Source organism: Salvelinus fontinalis, chromosome 4 (genome assembly GCF_029448725.1).
Source record: "Salvelinus fontinalis isolate EN_2023a chromosome 4, ASM2944872v1, whole genome shotgun sequence".
Lineage (NCBI taxonomy): Eukaryota > Metazoa > Chordata > Actinopteri > Salmoniformes > Salmonidae > Salvelinus > Salvelinus fontinalis.
This window is the reverse complement of record NC_074668.1, coordinates 50,037,501-50,052,766: the sequence shown is the minus strand read 5'-3', so window position 1 is coordinate 50,052,766 and position 15,266 is coordinate 50,037,501. Positions and strand designations below refer to the sequence as shown.

General features: G+C 42.9%; 1 protein-coding gene across 2 annotated transcripts in view; it reads right to left on the bottom strand.

Moving 5' to 3' along the window:
* The window catches only part of LOC129853935 (phosphatidylinositol 3-kinase regulatory subunit alpha-like), a 28,309-nt gene extending 13,324 nt beyond the window's left edge, over positions 1-14,985 (bottom strand). Inside the window, exons 1-7 of one of the 2 annotated variants that reach the window (XM_055920471.1) lie at positions 14,799-14,985; positions 13,615-14,213; positions 12,895-12,987; positions 12,706-12,780; positions 11,832-11,948; positions 11,394-11,595; positions 9,913-9,995 (exon numbers count right to left, since the gene is read on the bottom strand). In XM_055920471.1, coding sequence (XP_055776446.1) covers positions 9,913-9,995; positions 11,394-11,595; positions 11,832-11,948; positions 12,706-12,780; positions 12,895-12,987; positions 13,615-13,942 — 898 coding nt within the window. In that variant the 5' untranslated portion in view covers positions 13,943-14,213; positions 14,799-14,985. The remainder of the gene's footprint in view (positions 1-9,912; positions 9,996-11,393; positions 11,596-11,831; positions 11,949-12,705; positions 12,781-12,894; positions 12,988-13,614; positions 14,214-14,798) is intronic. The other variant, XM_055920472.1, reaches the window with a different exon arrangement.
* Positions 14,986-15,266: the final 281 nt, after the last annotated feature.

The following is a 15,266-nucleotide window of genomic DNA, read 5'->3' as shown; positions in this document are numbered from 1 at the left end:
CGCTTAGGCATAACAAACACAAGTCCAACATTTATCAGAAACTACCCTCCTGCTCTCCGGGGATGTGCAACTCAATCCTGGCCCTAACATCACCGAGCCAGCGATACTCACCAGAGTGGATAGCAGTGGATGGCCTTGTCCCCTGATCGATGCCGCTACGGAAGTGGGTGAGTGCTATGGTCCCATGGTTTGACTCGACTCACCCGGCTCCAGGATGGAATTTAACTCTTCAAACATACCCAAGTCGCTATATGCAATCCCTGACTCTGCTTCTGGTATGCAAGCTGTTTTAATTAGTTCCCCGCATCCAGTGCAAGCGGGAGAGATAGTTAATTGCGCTGCCGAACTTCCCCTAATCAAAACTAAACAAAAACGGCCTAAACCCAGCCGTCAGAAAACACAGAAAATGTAACTTTTTTCAATGTGTCACTCTCGAGTCATCTGGGACCCACGAGCTAAGCCCAAGGGACTACTAGGGGGGCACAAACATTCGTAGTGTCATTCCAAAAAGTGATCAAATTCAACATTTTCTTACAGACTCCAACCTTGACTTCCTCTGCCTTTCAGAGACATGGCTCCATAAAAACTCTCCATATGCTGCTTTGATTGTGCCTGGCTACAATGTTTTCAGGAGACAGGATTGAAGGAAGAGGGGGTCTGATGATTTACATTAAAGAACATATCTGATGTAAACAAATTGAGTGGTCATGTGATAATGAACTAGAATGTATTGGCCTGAACGTTACACTGTCTCCCCAAATGTCTTTTACCCTTATTGGAATGTATAGACCCCCTTCCACCAAAAGTGTGTTTTTTCAATAAGTTTAATAACATGCTTAGGGAATGTGATTTTGGGAAAGAGGTCATCTTAATGGGAGATTTTAACATTAATTATCAAGACAAGTCTTGTAGGAAAACCCTCAAACGGATCACTCATACCTTTGACCTTACACAGCTAGTTAAAGGGCCAACCAGGCTGACTTGTTGCTCTAAAACACAGATTGATTTGGGCTATCTGATAATAATCTGACACTTACAGCCAGAAAGCTTTCTAAGAACAGGTTTAACCTCTCTATTGTTAGAAAGCCGGATCAACTAAGAATACCTAAGAGTGAATTAAATTACTTTGAAAACGCAATTAAGGGATTTAACTGGAATGATCGGTCCTATACAGATGTGGAAGCTGATAGAAAAACCTATACACAATCCAGACTGACTACAATAAATGGTTTCCTAAAAAAATCAAATCCAAACCTGGCCAAAAGAGCACTCTTCCTTGGCTAAATGGAGAAATCTGGAAATAGATGGAAGAACGAGATTATGCTCTAAAAACAGCCCTAAAATCCTAATTAGAGCATGACAGACGTAGGTTTACCATGTTGAGAAATAAGGTGATGAAAGAAATCACAGGCCAAGGCAAACTTTTTTATTAACATAATTGGCGAAGCAAAGGGAAATTCTAAATTGATCTGGGAGAATCTAAAAACGTTAACAGGGAAAGACCATAGTAACACTGCAAAAAGACTAGAAATCATGGTAAATAACAATCTAACACAGGATGCAATCGAAATAGCAATAGCCTTCAATTCCTACTTTATTGACTCGGTCAGGGTACTGACACAGAACCCTCCACTGGTTTCTTGGGCTCAGAGCTAGTAAATGACGCTCAACCTGTCTTCATCATAAGGGAGGTTTCTGAGTCAAAGGTGAACAACGTGATTAGCTCACTAAAGAACTCAAAAGCCAAAGATGTGTTTGGGCTGGACTCTACCTTTCTTAACTACAAAGAGTCACTCATTGGCCCCATTACTAAGGTCACCAACACATCTATTGGTCTGGGGGTGTTTCCAAGGGTATGGAAGTCAGCCATAATAACGGCCATCTTTAAATCGGGTGACCCTGCTGACGTGAGTAACTACAAGCCCATTAGAATAAAAACATATATTTTTTTAAGTGTGTAGCAGAACAACTGATTGCCCACCTCAACAACAGCCCCTTCACATTACACTCCATGCAGTTTGGCTTCAGAGCGAAACACTGCACAGAAAAACAGCCAACTGCTTTCTTCTGGAAAATGTGAAGTCCAAGCTGGACAAAGGGGGCGTTGTTGGGGCTGTGTTTCTGGACCTAAGGAAGGCGTTTGATACTGTTAACCATGAGATTCTCATCACAAAATTGTCCAAGTTCAACTTTTCCCCCGATGCCTTGAGATGGATGAAATCATACCGTGAAGGCAGAACTCAGTGTGTCAGAGTGAGCATTGAGCTGTCGCCCACTCTTAGCTATGATGTGGGCGTGCCCCAAGGGTCAATACTGGGGCCCCTCCTGTTCAGCCTGTACATTAATGATCTGCCTTCTGTCTGTACTGGGTCTGAAGTTCAAATGTATGCAGATGACAGTGATATATGTGCATGCAAAGAGCAAACAACAAGCTGCACTACTGTAATGGTCCAGGTTACCAAGTGGCTCAGTGACTTGTGTTTGCATTTCAATGTGAAAAAAACTGTCTGCATGTTCTTCACAAAAAGGGCAACAGATGCTACTGAGCCAGATGTCTGTGTGTCAGGGGAGAAGCTCCAGGTGGTATCTGATTTGAAGTACCTTGGCATCATACTTGATTCCAACCTCTCTTTTAAAAAGCAGGTGAAAAAGGTAATTCAAATAACCAAATTCAACCTAGCTAATTTTCGATTTACATGAAATTGTTTGACTACAGAGGTAGCAAAACTGTACTTCAAATCTATGATACTCCCCCACTTAACATACTGCTTGACTAGTTGGGCCCAAGCTTGCTGCACAACATTAAAACCCATTCAGTCTGTCTACAAACAGGCTCTCAAAGTGCTTGATAGGAAGCCCAATAGCCATCATCACTGTTACATCCTCAGAAAGCATGAGCTCCTGAGTTGGGAAAATCTTGTGCAATACACCGACGCATGTCTTGTATTCAGGATCCTGACCTTCATGTCTTAAAATAATGATGGACTGTCGTTTCTCTTTGCTTATTTTTGCTGTTCTTGCCATAAGGCTATTTTCTGCATACCACCCTACCTTGTCACAACACAACTGATTGGCTCAAACGCATTAAGGAAAGAAATTCCACAAATTAAATTTTAAACAAGGCACACCTGTTAATTGAAATGCATTCCAGGTGACTACCTCATGAAGCTGGTAGCTATTTGATTATTTTTTTTATTTGGGGTTACTACATGAGATATATACATATATATATTATATACACCTACATTACCGGAAAAAAGTTTTGGAACACCTACTCATTCAAGGGTTTCTTTACATCAAAACTATGAAATAACACATATGGAATCATGTAGTAACCCACTTTTTAAAAAAGCGAAAGATATTTTATATGTGAGATTCTTCAAATAGCCACCCTTTGCCTTGATGACAGCTTTGCACACTCTTGGCTTTCTCTCAACCAGCTTCATGTGGTAGTCACCTGGAATACATTTAAATTAACAGGTGTGCCTTTCTAAAAGTAAATTTGTGGAATTTCTTTCCTTAATGCGTTTGAGCCAATCAGTTGTGTTGTGACATGGTAGGGGTGGTATACAGAAAATAGCCGTATTGTGGTAAGAACAGCAAAAATAAGCAAAGAGAGACGACAGTCCATCATTATTTTAAGACATGAAGGTCAGTCAAGACAGAACATTTCAAGAACTTTGAAAGTTTCTTCAAGTCAAGTCGCAAAAACCATCAAGCACTATGATGAAACTGGCTCTCATGAGGACCGCCACAGGATGTGTGCAAAAGGCATGAGGTAGGCAATAAATCGAATAATTACAATTTAGCAGATTAACACTGGAGTGATAAATCATCAGATGATCATGTGCAAGAAGAGATACTGGTGTGCAAAAGAGCAGAAAAGTAAATAAATAAAAGCAGTATGGGGGTGAGGTAGGTAAATTGGGTGGGTAGTTTACAGATGGACTATGTACAGCTGCAGCGATCGGTTAGCTGCTCGGATAGCAGATTTTTAAAGTTGTTGAGGGAGATAAAAGTCTCCAACTTCAGAGATTTTTGCAATTCGTTCCAGTCGCAGGCAGCAGAGAACTGGAAGGAAAGGCGTCCAAATGAGGTTTTGGCTTTAGGGATGATCAGTGAGATACACCTGCTGGAGCGCGTGCTACGGGTGGGTGTAGCCATCGTGACCAGTGAACTGAGATAAGGCGGCACTTTACCTAGCATAGCCTTGTAGATGACCTGGAGCCAGTGGGTCTGACGACGAACATGTAGCGAGGGCCAGCCGACTAGGGCCAGCCGACTAGGGCATACAGGTCGCAGTGGTGGGTCGTATAAGGTGCTTTAGTAACAAAACGGATGGCACTGTGATAAACTGCATCCAGTTTGCTGAGTAGAGTATTGGAAGCTATTTTGTAGATGACGTCGCCGAAGTCGAGGATCGGTAGGATAGTCAGTTTTACTAGGGTAAGTTTGGCGGCGTGAGTGAAGGAGGCTTTGTTCCGGGAATAGAAAGCCGACTCTAGATTTGATTTTGGATTGGAGATGTTTGATATGAGTCTGGAAGGAGAGTTTGCAGTCTAGCCAGACACCTAGGTACTTATAGATGTCCACATATTCTAGGTCGGAACCGTCCAGGGTGGTGATGCTAGTCGGGCGTGCGGGTGCAGGCAGCGAACGGTTGAAAAGCATGCATTTGGTTTTACTAGCGTTTAAGAGCAGTTGGAGGCCACGGAAGGAGTGTTGTATGGCATTGAAGCTCGTTTGGAGGTTAGATAGCACAGTGTCCAGGGAAGGGCCGGAAGTATACAGAATGGTGTCGTCTGCGTAGAGGTGGATCAGGGAATCGCCCGCAGCAAGAGCAACATCATTGATGTATACAGAGAAAAGAGTCGGCCCGAGAATTGAACCCTGTGGTACCCCCATAGAGACTGCCAGAGGACCGGACAACATGCCCTCCGATTTGACACACTGAACTCTGTCTGCAAAGTAGTTGGTGAACCAGACAAGGCAGTCATTAGAAAAACCGAGGCTATTGAGTCTGCCGATAAGAATATGGTGATTGACAGAGTCGAAAGCCTTGGCCAGGTCGATGAAGACGGCTGCACAGTAATGTCTTTTATCGATGGCGGTTATGATATCGTTTAGTACCTTGAGCGTGGCTGAGGTGCACCCGTGACCGGCTCGGAAACCGGATTGCACAGCGGAGAAGGTACGGTGGGATTCGAGATGGTCAGTGATCTGTTTGTTGACTTGGCTTTCGAAGACTTTAGCTAGGCAGGGCAGGATGGATATAGGTCTGTAACAGTTTGGGTCCAGGGTGTCTCCCCTTTTGAAGAGGGGGATGAGAGCGGCAGCTTTCCAATCCTTGGGGATCTCAGATGATACGAAGGAGAGGTTGAACAGGCTGGTAATAGGGGGTGCGACAATGGCGGCGGACAGTTTCAGAAATAGGGGGTCCAGATTGTCAAGCCCAGCTGATTTGTATGGGTCCAGGTTTTCCAGCTCTTTCAGAACATCTGCTATCTGGATATGGGTAAAGGAGAAGCTGGGGAGGCTTGGGCGAGTAGCAGCGGGGGGGGCGGGGCTGTTGGCCAAGGTTGGAGTCGCCAGGTGGAAGGCATGGCCAGCCATTGAGAAATGTTTGTTGAAGTTTTCGATTATCACTGACTTCTCAGTGGTGACCGTGTTATCTAGCCTCAGTGCAGTGGGCAGCTGGGAGGAGGTGCTCTTGTTTTCCATGGACTTTACAGTATCCCAGAACTTTTTGGAGTTAGAGCTACAGGATGCAAATTTCTGCTTGAAAAAGCTGGCCTTTGCTTTCCTGACTGACTGCGTGTATTGGTTCCTGACTTCCCTGAACAGTTGCATATCGCGGGGGCTCTTCGATGCTATTGGAGTTCGCCACAGGATGTTTTTGTGCTGGTTGAGGGCAGTCAGGTCTGGAGTGAACCAAGGGCTATATCTGTTCTTGGTTCTGCATTTTTTGAACGGAGCATGCTTGTCTAATATGGTGAGGAAGTAACTTTTAAAGAATGACCAGGCATCCTCAACTGACGGGATGAGGTCAATATCCTTCCAGGGTACCCGGGCCAGGTCGATTAGAAAGGCCTGCTCGCAGAAGTGTTTTAGGGAGCGTTTGACAGTGATGAGGGGTGGTCGTTTGACCGTGGACCCGTGGCGGATACAGGCAATGAGGCAGTGATCGCTGAGATCTTGATTGAAGACAGCAGAGGTGTATTTGGAGGGCAAGTTGGTCAGGATAATGTCTATTAGGGTGCCCATGTTTTTACGGATTTAGGGTTGTACCTGGTGGGTTCCTTGATGATTTGTGTGAGATTGAGGGCATCAAGCTTAGATTGTAGGACTGCCGGGGTGTTAAGCATATCCCAGTTTAGGTCACCTAACAGAACGAACTCTGAAGCTAGATGGGGAGCGATCAATTCACAGATGGTGTCCAGGGCACAGCTGGGAGCTGAGGGGGGTCGGTAGCAGGCGGCAACAGTGAGAGACTTATTTCTGGAGAGATTAATTTTTAAAATTAGAAGTTCGAACTGTTTGGGCATAGACTTGGAAAGTATGACAGAACTTTGCAGGCTATCTCTGCAGTAGATTGCAACTCCTCCCCCTTTGGCAGTTCTATCTTGACGGAAAGTGTTATAGTTGGGTATGGAAATCTCAGAGTTTTTGGTGGCCTTCCTAAGCCAGGATTCAGACACGGCAAGGACATCAGGGTTGGCAGAGTGTGCTAAAGCGGTGAGTAAGGCAAACTTAGGGAGGAGGCTTCTGATGTTGACATGCATGAAGCCAAGGCTTTTTTCGATCACAGAAGTCAACAAATGAGGGTGACTGGGGACATGCAGGGCCTGGGTTTACCTCCACATCACCCGAGGAACAGAGGAGTAGTAGGATGAGGGTGCGGCTAAAGGCTATCAAAACTGGTCGCCTAGAGCGTTGGGGACAAGGAATAAAAGGACCAGATTTATGGGCGTGGTAGAATAGATTCTGGGCATAATGTGCAGACCAGGGTATGGTGGGGCACGGGTACAGCGGAGGCAAGCCCAGGCACTGGGTGATGATAAGAGAGGTTGTATCTCTGGACATGCTGGTCTCAATGGGTGAGGTCACCGCATGTGTGGGGGGTGGGACAAAGGAGGTATCAGAGGTACGGAGAGTGGAACTACGGGGTCCATTGCAAACCAAAACAATGATAACTAGCCTGAACAACAGTATGCAAGGCATATTGATATTTGAGAGAGACATACAATAAGGCATAAAGTGATTGCAGGTCATGATTGGGAGAGCTAGCTAAAACAACAGGTGAGATAACAGCAGCTAGTCAGCTAACACAGCAACAGAAGGTAAAAATGGCGACGACTGGGCAGAGAGGGTCGGATTAACTACACACAGATCCTGAGTTAAGGCACAGAGCCGACAGATAAAACACAAATAAACAGAATGGAGTACCATGAATTAATGGACAGTCAAGCAGGCATCAGCTATGTAGCCAAGTGATCATAGTGTCCAGGGGGCAGCCGTAGATGGAGCAGTGAGGCCTCCACTAAGCTATCACGCGTTTAAAGTTAGTAGCCCGGGGGGTGGTCTGCTCAGACGGAGGGGGTCTGCTCAGACGGAGGCCGGTTGAGGGCACCGGTTGAGGGCACGTCTGCAGACCAGACGTGGTCGTGTCGACAGAGAATCCAAGCCGGATAGCGATGGCGAAAGAGAGGTTGTGAATTGTAGAATTGTGTTTGCTAACTGGTGCTAGCTTCCTGGCTGCGCTAGCTGCAAGATAAGCTAGCAGTTAGCAGACCGGGGCAGGCAAGTTAGCCTTTGGGGGACGTCGCGATGGGGGGGGGGGGGGGGGGGGGGGAGTCTGTTTTTGCCTCTTCGTGCGGTGACGTCGATAGACCAGTCGTGGAATTAGTAGGGTTCCATGTAGCTCTAGGTAGCTAACAGGCCTAGTAGGTTAGCAGAATGGGCCTTCAGCGGGCGTCACGCCTGAGGGGCCTGTTGGAGTCCTCGGGCAGATTATGTCGGTATTCCAGTCGTAGAGGATCGGCGGGGTTCCGTGCTCCGTACTGGCAGTAAAGGGGTCCGGATATTGTAGCCCAGGAGTGGGCTTCAGTGGTAGCACAGGAGCCCTAGCCGGGCTAGCTTCAGGCTAATTGGTGCTTGCTCCGGGATGGAAACGCTAGCCAGGAGTGGTCACCCGGGATTGTGGTTAGCTAGTTGCGAAGATCCAGATGAAAATGTTCAGAGTTTGCGGTAGGAATCCGGGGATATGGAGAGAAATAGGTCCGTTATGCTCTGGTTTTAGTCACGTTGTTCGAACTAGCGAGAGCTTTCCGAGCTAAAGGTTAGCTGATGACCGCTAGCAATGGTTTGCTAACTGATAGCTGGTAGGCAGTTAGCTGCCTATCTTCAGTAGATGGATTCCAGATCAGAAGTAAATAGAAATACTTTAGAAAAAAGCAGATCCACGCCACATTGGGTGAGGCGGGTTGCAGGAGAGTATGTAGAAGTTGAGGTTTAAGAAAGTATTTTTAAAAGATATGCGAAGAAAAAGACGTAAAAAGATATAAACAAGGGACACGGGACACGACAGGACAAAGACGTCTACACTGCTACGCCATCTTGGAAAATGGCGATTGAGATGATCAATTGATTGATCAAATTGAGATGGTTTGGGATGAGTCGGACCGCAGAGTGAAGGAAAAGCAGCCAACAAGTGCTCAGCATATGTGGGAACTCCTTCAAGACTGTTGGAAAAGCCTTCCAGGTGAAGCTGGTTGAGAGAATGCCAAGAGTGTGCAAAGCTGTCATCAAGGCAAAGGGTGGCTATTTGATGAATCTCAAATATAAAATATATTTTGATTTGTTCAACACTTTTTTGGTTAATACATGATTTCACGTGTGTTATTTCATAGTTTTGATGTCTTCACTATTATTCTACAATGTAGAAAATAGTACAAATAAAGAAAAACCCTTGAATGAGTATATGTTCTAAAACTTTTGACCGGTAGTGTATTTACAAATTTTCTATTTTTTTTTAAACTTGTGACTCGACTTGCTCTTAGAATGCACAACTTGGACTTGAAGCACTCAACTTGAGACTCAGACCTTGTGAATTGAGATTTGCTTGTTACTTGAATAATAGTGCCTTGGTCCCACCTCTGGTTGGTATGTTATACACCTCGGGAATTGCAGTCCATGAACTTAAATTGTGAATCGAAACGTAAATGTGTCTTTTTCCACATGTTCTTCCAAATCCACAACCCCCGGACATTAAATGCACACCTGAGAGGCTGGAAGTAGCACAGGGTCAGCCGCAGAGAAGCTCCACTTGAGCAGGTTAAGTGCCTAGCTCAAGGGCACAAAGGCAGTAGATTGCATCAGAGATTCTGATACCAGCAACCCTTCAGTTGTCGGCTCACTCCAGTTTACAAAGTGAACTGCGGTAACTGAATCCTTCTCAGTACCAAGATGCTTCTATATAACAATAAACAGTCATCAGTCACTATCATCAGTGAGCCATGCTCTTGTAGCCTGGGGTGACAGACTATTATATTGAGCTTAAAATAGACTACATGTTTACCAAATAGCTACAATACTGTATGGTTACAGTATTCTCTCTCCCTCTCTCGCAAACACGGAACAATCATTCAACTTTAAATTCTCACAAAAAAAAGATCCATACATTATACTAATACACATGAGCATCTCAGAAAACAGTTTGTGTACTTGATAGTTTAATCCAGCACTAGAACATATACTGATACTATTTAGTAATTACTAAATGAAAAAGTAACCAGCTACGGCCCATGTAAGAGGTGTCCATCTTCGAGATCTATAGTCAGCAATTAGTTCAGCAGACATGAAAATCACATTCAACTCCAAATTTGAAACGTTAAAAAATATGACTTGTATTACCTGGAGCAGCCTGGGTTTCACTCAATTCACTGTTGACCAAGATCTCTATAATCTTGATAAGGGAATCCAGGCTGGCCTCACAGCTGAGAGATAGGAAATCGTTACATTTATTATCTGCTGCATCCTTAGTTCATTGACCTGTCAAACGCTTTCCATACTGTTGATCACTCACTGCTAATTCAGAGGCTTTCCTCAATTGGTCTAGACCAGGATGCATGTAAATGGTTTAAAAATTACTTAACAGATAGAACTCAATGTATATCTACTGATGGCGTTAAATCCGGCTTCCTGGATATTACGAAAGGTATGCCGCAGGGGTCGATTCTGGGTCCTGTAGTTTTTACAGTTTACATTAACAATATTGACTTGTCTGTAAAAAGTTGTAACCTGTACTTGTATACTGATTATAGTGTTGTATATGCTATTGCCCCCACGGTTGACCAGGCAATATCTGAACTACAGTCTTCCTTCATTGTATTACAGAAAAACTTTATTGACCTGAAATTAGTTAAAAAAGCAGGTAAAACTAAGTATATGTTGTTTTCTAGAGCGCATAAAAATAAGTTTGATGATTAAAGCATATGTACTTTAGATGGTGTCCATATTGATCGTGCCCGTTTACAGATATCTGGGCATCTGGATAGATGAAAATCTGTCTTAAAAAGCATCTTGATGAGTTAGTTTAGAAGCTGAGAATAAAAATGGGCTTCATCTATAGAAATAGGTCCTGCCTCTCACTAAATTGTAGAAAGCAGATTATTCAGTCGACGTTCCAATCAGTTCTAGACTATGGAGACATCTAAATGAATGCAGCTGCCACTTCATTAAAGCTGTTAGATGCAGTTTATCATGCGCTTTATTACGGGCAACAATTGTTGTACTCATCACTGCATTCTCTACCAGAAAGTTGGTTGGCCCTTTTTGATGTCACGTAGGTTGATACATTACTTTGTTTTCATTTATAAAGCCCATTTACAAAAAGTCCCACTGTACCTAACATCATTACTAAACTTAAGACATACAAGTAACCACACTCTGGAAATTCCTTTGGTTTTCTTGCACCTTATTTGTGGAACAATCTTCAAAATGTTCTTAAATATGATGTTCTCGTGCCTCTAGGGCAATTCAGAAAGATGATTGAGGATCTTATTACGGATGAATATGTTTGTTGTTTATGATCGTGTTTTTTCTTTCTGCTTGCATTTTGATGTGTATTTTATGTAATTTATGTAATTCAGGGCTCATCTGTAAAAGAGACCTTGGAATCAGTATGAGTCCTTGATCAGATAAAGGTTAAATACATTTGGTATGTGTATTTAAACACACAAAACATTATCTGTTCACATTCTACAGTTACTGTGAGTGTTATTGTCTCTATGACATGTTGTCCTTATGCTGCCCTCATACATAAAAGCATTCCTGTCAACATAATTGCCCCTTGTGGGATAAATAAATTATTTAAATTGTAATTGTATACTGACCTTGCTGGTTGAAGCCTGAAAAGCACAGGGCTAAAGATTTCCGCCAAGTCTCTGACACAGAGTTGGTTTTTGCTGGTGTTCTGAGAAATTCGGCAGAAATGTTTGATGAGGCAGTAGAACGTGAGGCAGTATTGGGGCGGATGGGTAGGTGAGCTGGCTATTCTGCGCAACAACTGGGCACAGTCCTTTGGATCCTTTACCTCTGTGAGCATGAAAAGAGGAAACAGTCACACAAGGTAAAGATTAAATCAATGACAACCACTATTAAAATGTACTGCACAACATTGCCCTGGAAAACTTGCCACAAAATACTATAACTTTATTTGTATGGTGAGCCACATAAAACCGGCCAGCGGGCCGGATTTGGTCCGTGGGCCGCTTCTTGAGTGTACGTTTGGTTTGAGGGATTCTATAAGTTTTATAGCCAGCAGGTCTTACCCTTTGCTGCATGAATCATCTCACTTTGGAGAGAGGTGGGAACAACTGGATTAGGCAAATCCTGCAGGTATCTCCAAAGGCCATCACATAGCGACTGTAGGTCCAAAGGCTCCAAATCTGTAAATGCATCAATAAACTTAGTAGATGGTAGAGATGAACGTAACAAATATGACAGTTACAACAATCACTTGGTTAAGAAAAAATCATATTTCTCAAGAACTATTAAAAATGTGAGAAGTAGTATGGTGGAAAAATTGCAAGATTATGTTATAATACTTTTATTGCATCAAATGGCTGTTTTATGCAACAGAATAGAGTATTCTGTTAACTATTGTGTGTGTATTCTACTGAGGATGGGCCTCTGGGAGATAACACTGACAGGAGATTTACAATGTCTTTTGGGTGATAAAACCTAAAGAACATTCCAGAGCATGAGTTAATGCTTCTGTTCTATACGGGGCCAGACACTGGTCTCTATACAATGAAAACTGTTGACACAGCAGATATTGTCTGCTATGTATTATAGGTATCTTGTATACAAATCTTGACCTTGTGACCCATTCTATACATCTGTTGTTCGTCATGTAGGTTGGAAGGGGTGTATCTTGGCTATAAAATACCTTTGTACTTTTGTCTCGGGGCTCTCAACGAATCATCTGAGCGTAAATTGTCAACCAGCCATGACCAGCCATCATTATCGTAGAGCACTCAATCAATTCACTTTATATGTGTGCGTTGTATTGACCTGCTCCCTTATTAATAAGTGATTAAAGATTTTGTTTAAGTATAACTCTGACTTGTGTGATAAGTTTGTCTCTCCTCATTTGATAGTAAAGAAATTAACCACATTAGGCACAATCTGCCACTCACTCACCACAGTCAGTGAACTGTCTCATATCCAGCCCACAAGCTGCTGTGAAAGTTCTATAAAGGGTTGGACATTCCAAACCTGCAGGACAGAAAACAGGATCAGGAGGTGGATTTGATTAACCATTTCAATGTAATAGCAAAACATTCACCATCGTTAACTACTCCCATGCACCAGGCCACGGTCCCTTCTTACCTTTGCCTTCTATTGCCTCCAGAAGCTTGACCAGGATGGGTGATGCCGTCTCTGGAGGAGCAAACTGTTCTGGCAGATCTGGCAACATGAAGCCTGCACAACAGAAAGATGACGTACCTGAAACTTTCTAAACTGCTACCGGACAGTTGATTGTTCCCTGATAAACACCCATCTTGCTCACCTTTCCTTTATAGGCATTCAATTAAAATGAAGATATTTTATTTGTATTTTTTACACACAGCAATGGTTGTGTCGCATCTACTAACAAGCCTGCAAAGATATTCATTTCTCCTTGCGGAGTCACGGCACTATTGTAGGTATAGGCCTGCCTAAATTATTAGTATCAGATCACAGTTACACACAAGCATTTCCTGTTTTGCCTCTTAAGCTTCCTTTGCAAAAGCTTATGATGCACTAATCCTCCACATCAGCGTTTTCATAGATCCGTATTCAGCACAGCTGCTCTTCCTTGGCTTGCTGCACATCTGCAGCTCAGTGCTAAATACTAGTTGGAACCAACTCAAACTGATGAAACAATAAGCCAAGGAAGAGCGGAAACACAAACTACAGCCTGAAATTCATGTCTATGCACAATAACATTCATAATAAACAGTGCAAAAAGATTGGTCACAGTAATTTAAAATCAAAATTGGTAGTACAGTACTTTAAAATCGACAAGATAAAAACATCAGCAATGTAACCTGATGTACAACTACTCACCCTCTGATTCTGAATCTGTCCTGGCTAGATCTGATGTGGAAGGAAGAGGCCTAGGTGGCCTTGGTTTTGGTGTTGGTGGTGAAATTGTTTTTCTTCCCACAAACTCAACGTAAGTCCCGGGGAAGTCACCTTTTTCATGAGTTGTCTCATTGAATCCTGGCAGCCACCCAATCTCATCTGGTTTTTCTTCAGCCCAATTAGGGCAGCCTAGGGCCAGCAGAGCACCCTTGCTCACCACAAGTATATCACCTACATGCAAATCAATGTCCTCCTCCCTCTCCTTTTTATAGTCATACAGTGCTCTGTACTGGTATCCTTCTGAAGTCATCTTGATATATGATATCTGTTTCCCAATACACAATTTAAGACCAATAAGATTTGGCCTGAGGTTAAAAATGGACTATATTCTTTCTAACAACGCATGTTTCCTCCATCTTCATTTTATGCAGATCTTCTTCCCCCCAAAAGTATGCAGATTCAGCACCTCCAAATGTTAACATTAAGGTTCTGTCCTGTTTTTCAATACACCCTCATTATGCTTCATGCAATACAATCCCATCAAAGGCATCGGCATCTGTAGTCCCATGAAAGCATCTGTCCTGGATGGAGACAAAATGTATATTCAGAAATCAAAATTAAAGAACTGTGGTAGCTAGATTGTTGAAATCATTTGTTGGTTCACAAGCTAACGTCTTCAATGATTTCAATCACCAACAAAACGGTGATTGTCTATGAATAAGAAGCGTTCATATCTAGCTAAAGTTACTGTATACTTCAAGCTTTATAAATTCCACATTGGATAAAGCTGTGCGTCTTTGTTCGTGACATAGCTAGTTAGCTTGGACATACTGTACTAGCTATACACCAATAGTCTAGTTGGGGATTGGGGAGAAGGGAAGTAGCTAACGTTATTAGCTAGCCGTGTAGCTACGTCTATTAAGACACATCCACAAACCGAGTACACACACCATCCAAAGGACAAACGCAAAAATAATTTAAAAATACAAATTATATAAAAACATTTAGATTAAAGAAGCCATGCGTTGTGTAGCTAGTTAGTATGTAACATCATTAGCTAACGTTAGCTAGCATGCACACAGGCCCGTGAAAATTTGGAAATTCCACTGCCTGATCAGATTTGGCAGATGGCTACTTTAGCTAGGTAACGTTAGTTGAATAGCTACCTTATTGTTATTTTCCTCAGAAAAAATCTTCAGAAAAAACAAAGATCAGATTTCATTGGGAAGTGCAGGATAGACGCGGTCTCCAAACTATGCGACATAGCTAGCTATGATATCGAAAATGCATCCGGGTGCAGTAACAGCTAGTAGCACACCGCAGTGCAGCTAGTTAGCCGGTCGTCACTAGTTAACACAGCCACAAAGTCAAAGTTAAAAGTAGTGGATATTCGGTTCTCTCAACAATAGCTATTGAACCAAGCATGCCATGACAATAAAGATATTCTGAATAAAGGGAGGATGGACAAAAATCCACAACTTTTTTTTAGAGACATTTCATTGTACTTTTTGTTGTTGCTTTCAATCTTCCATAGCTCTTACACAAAGCATGGCATGACTATGAAAATTATATATTCTGAAACGGGGAAGGATGGACAAAAATCCACAGCTTTTCCCCCTATATTTTTTTTTACC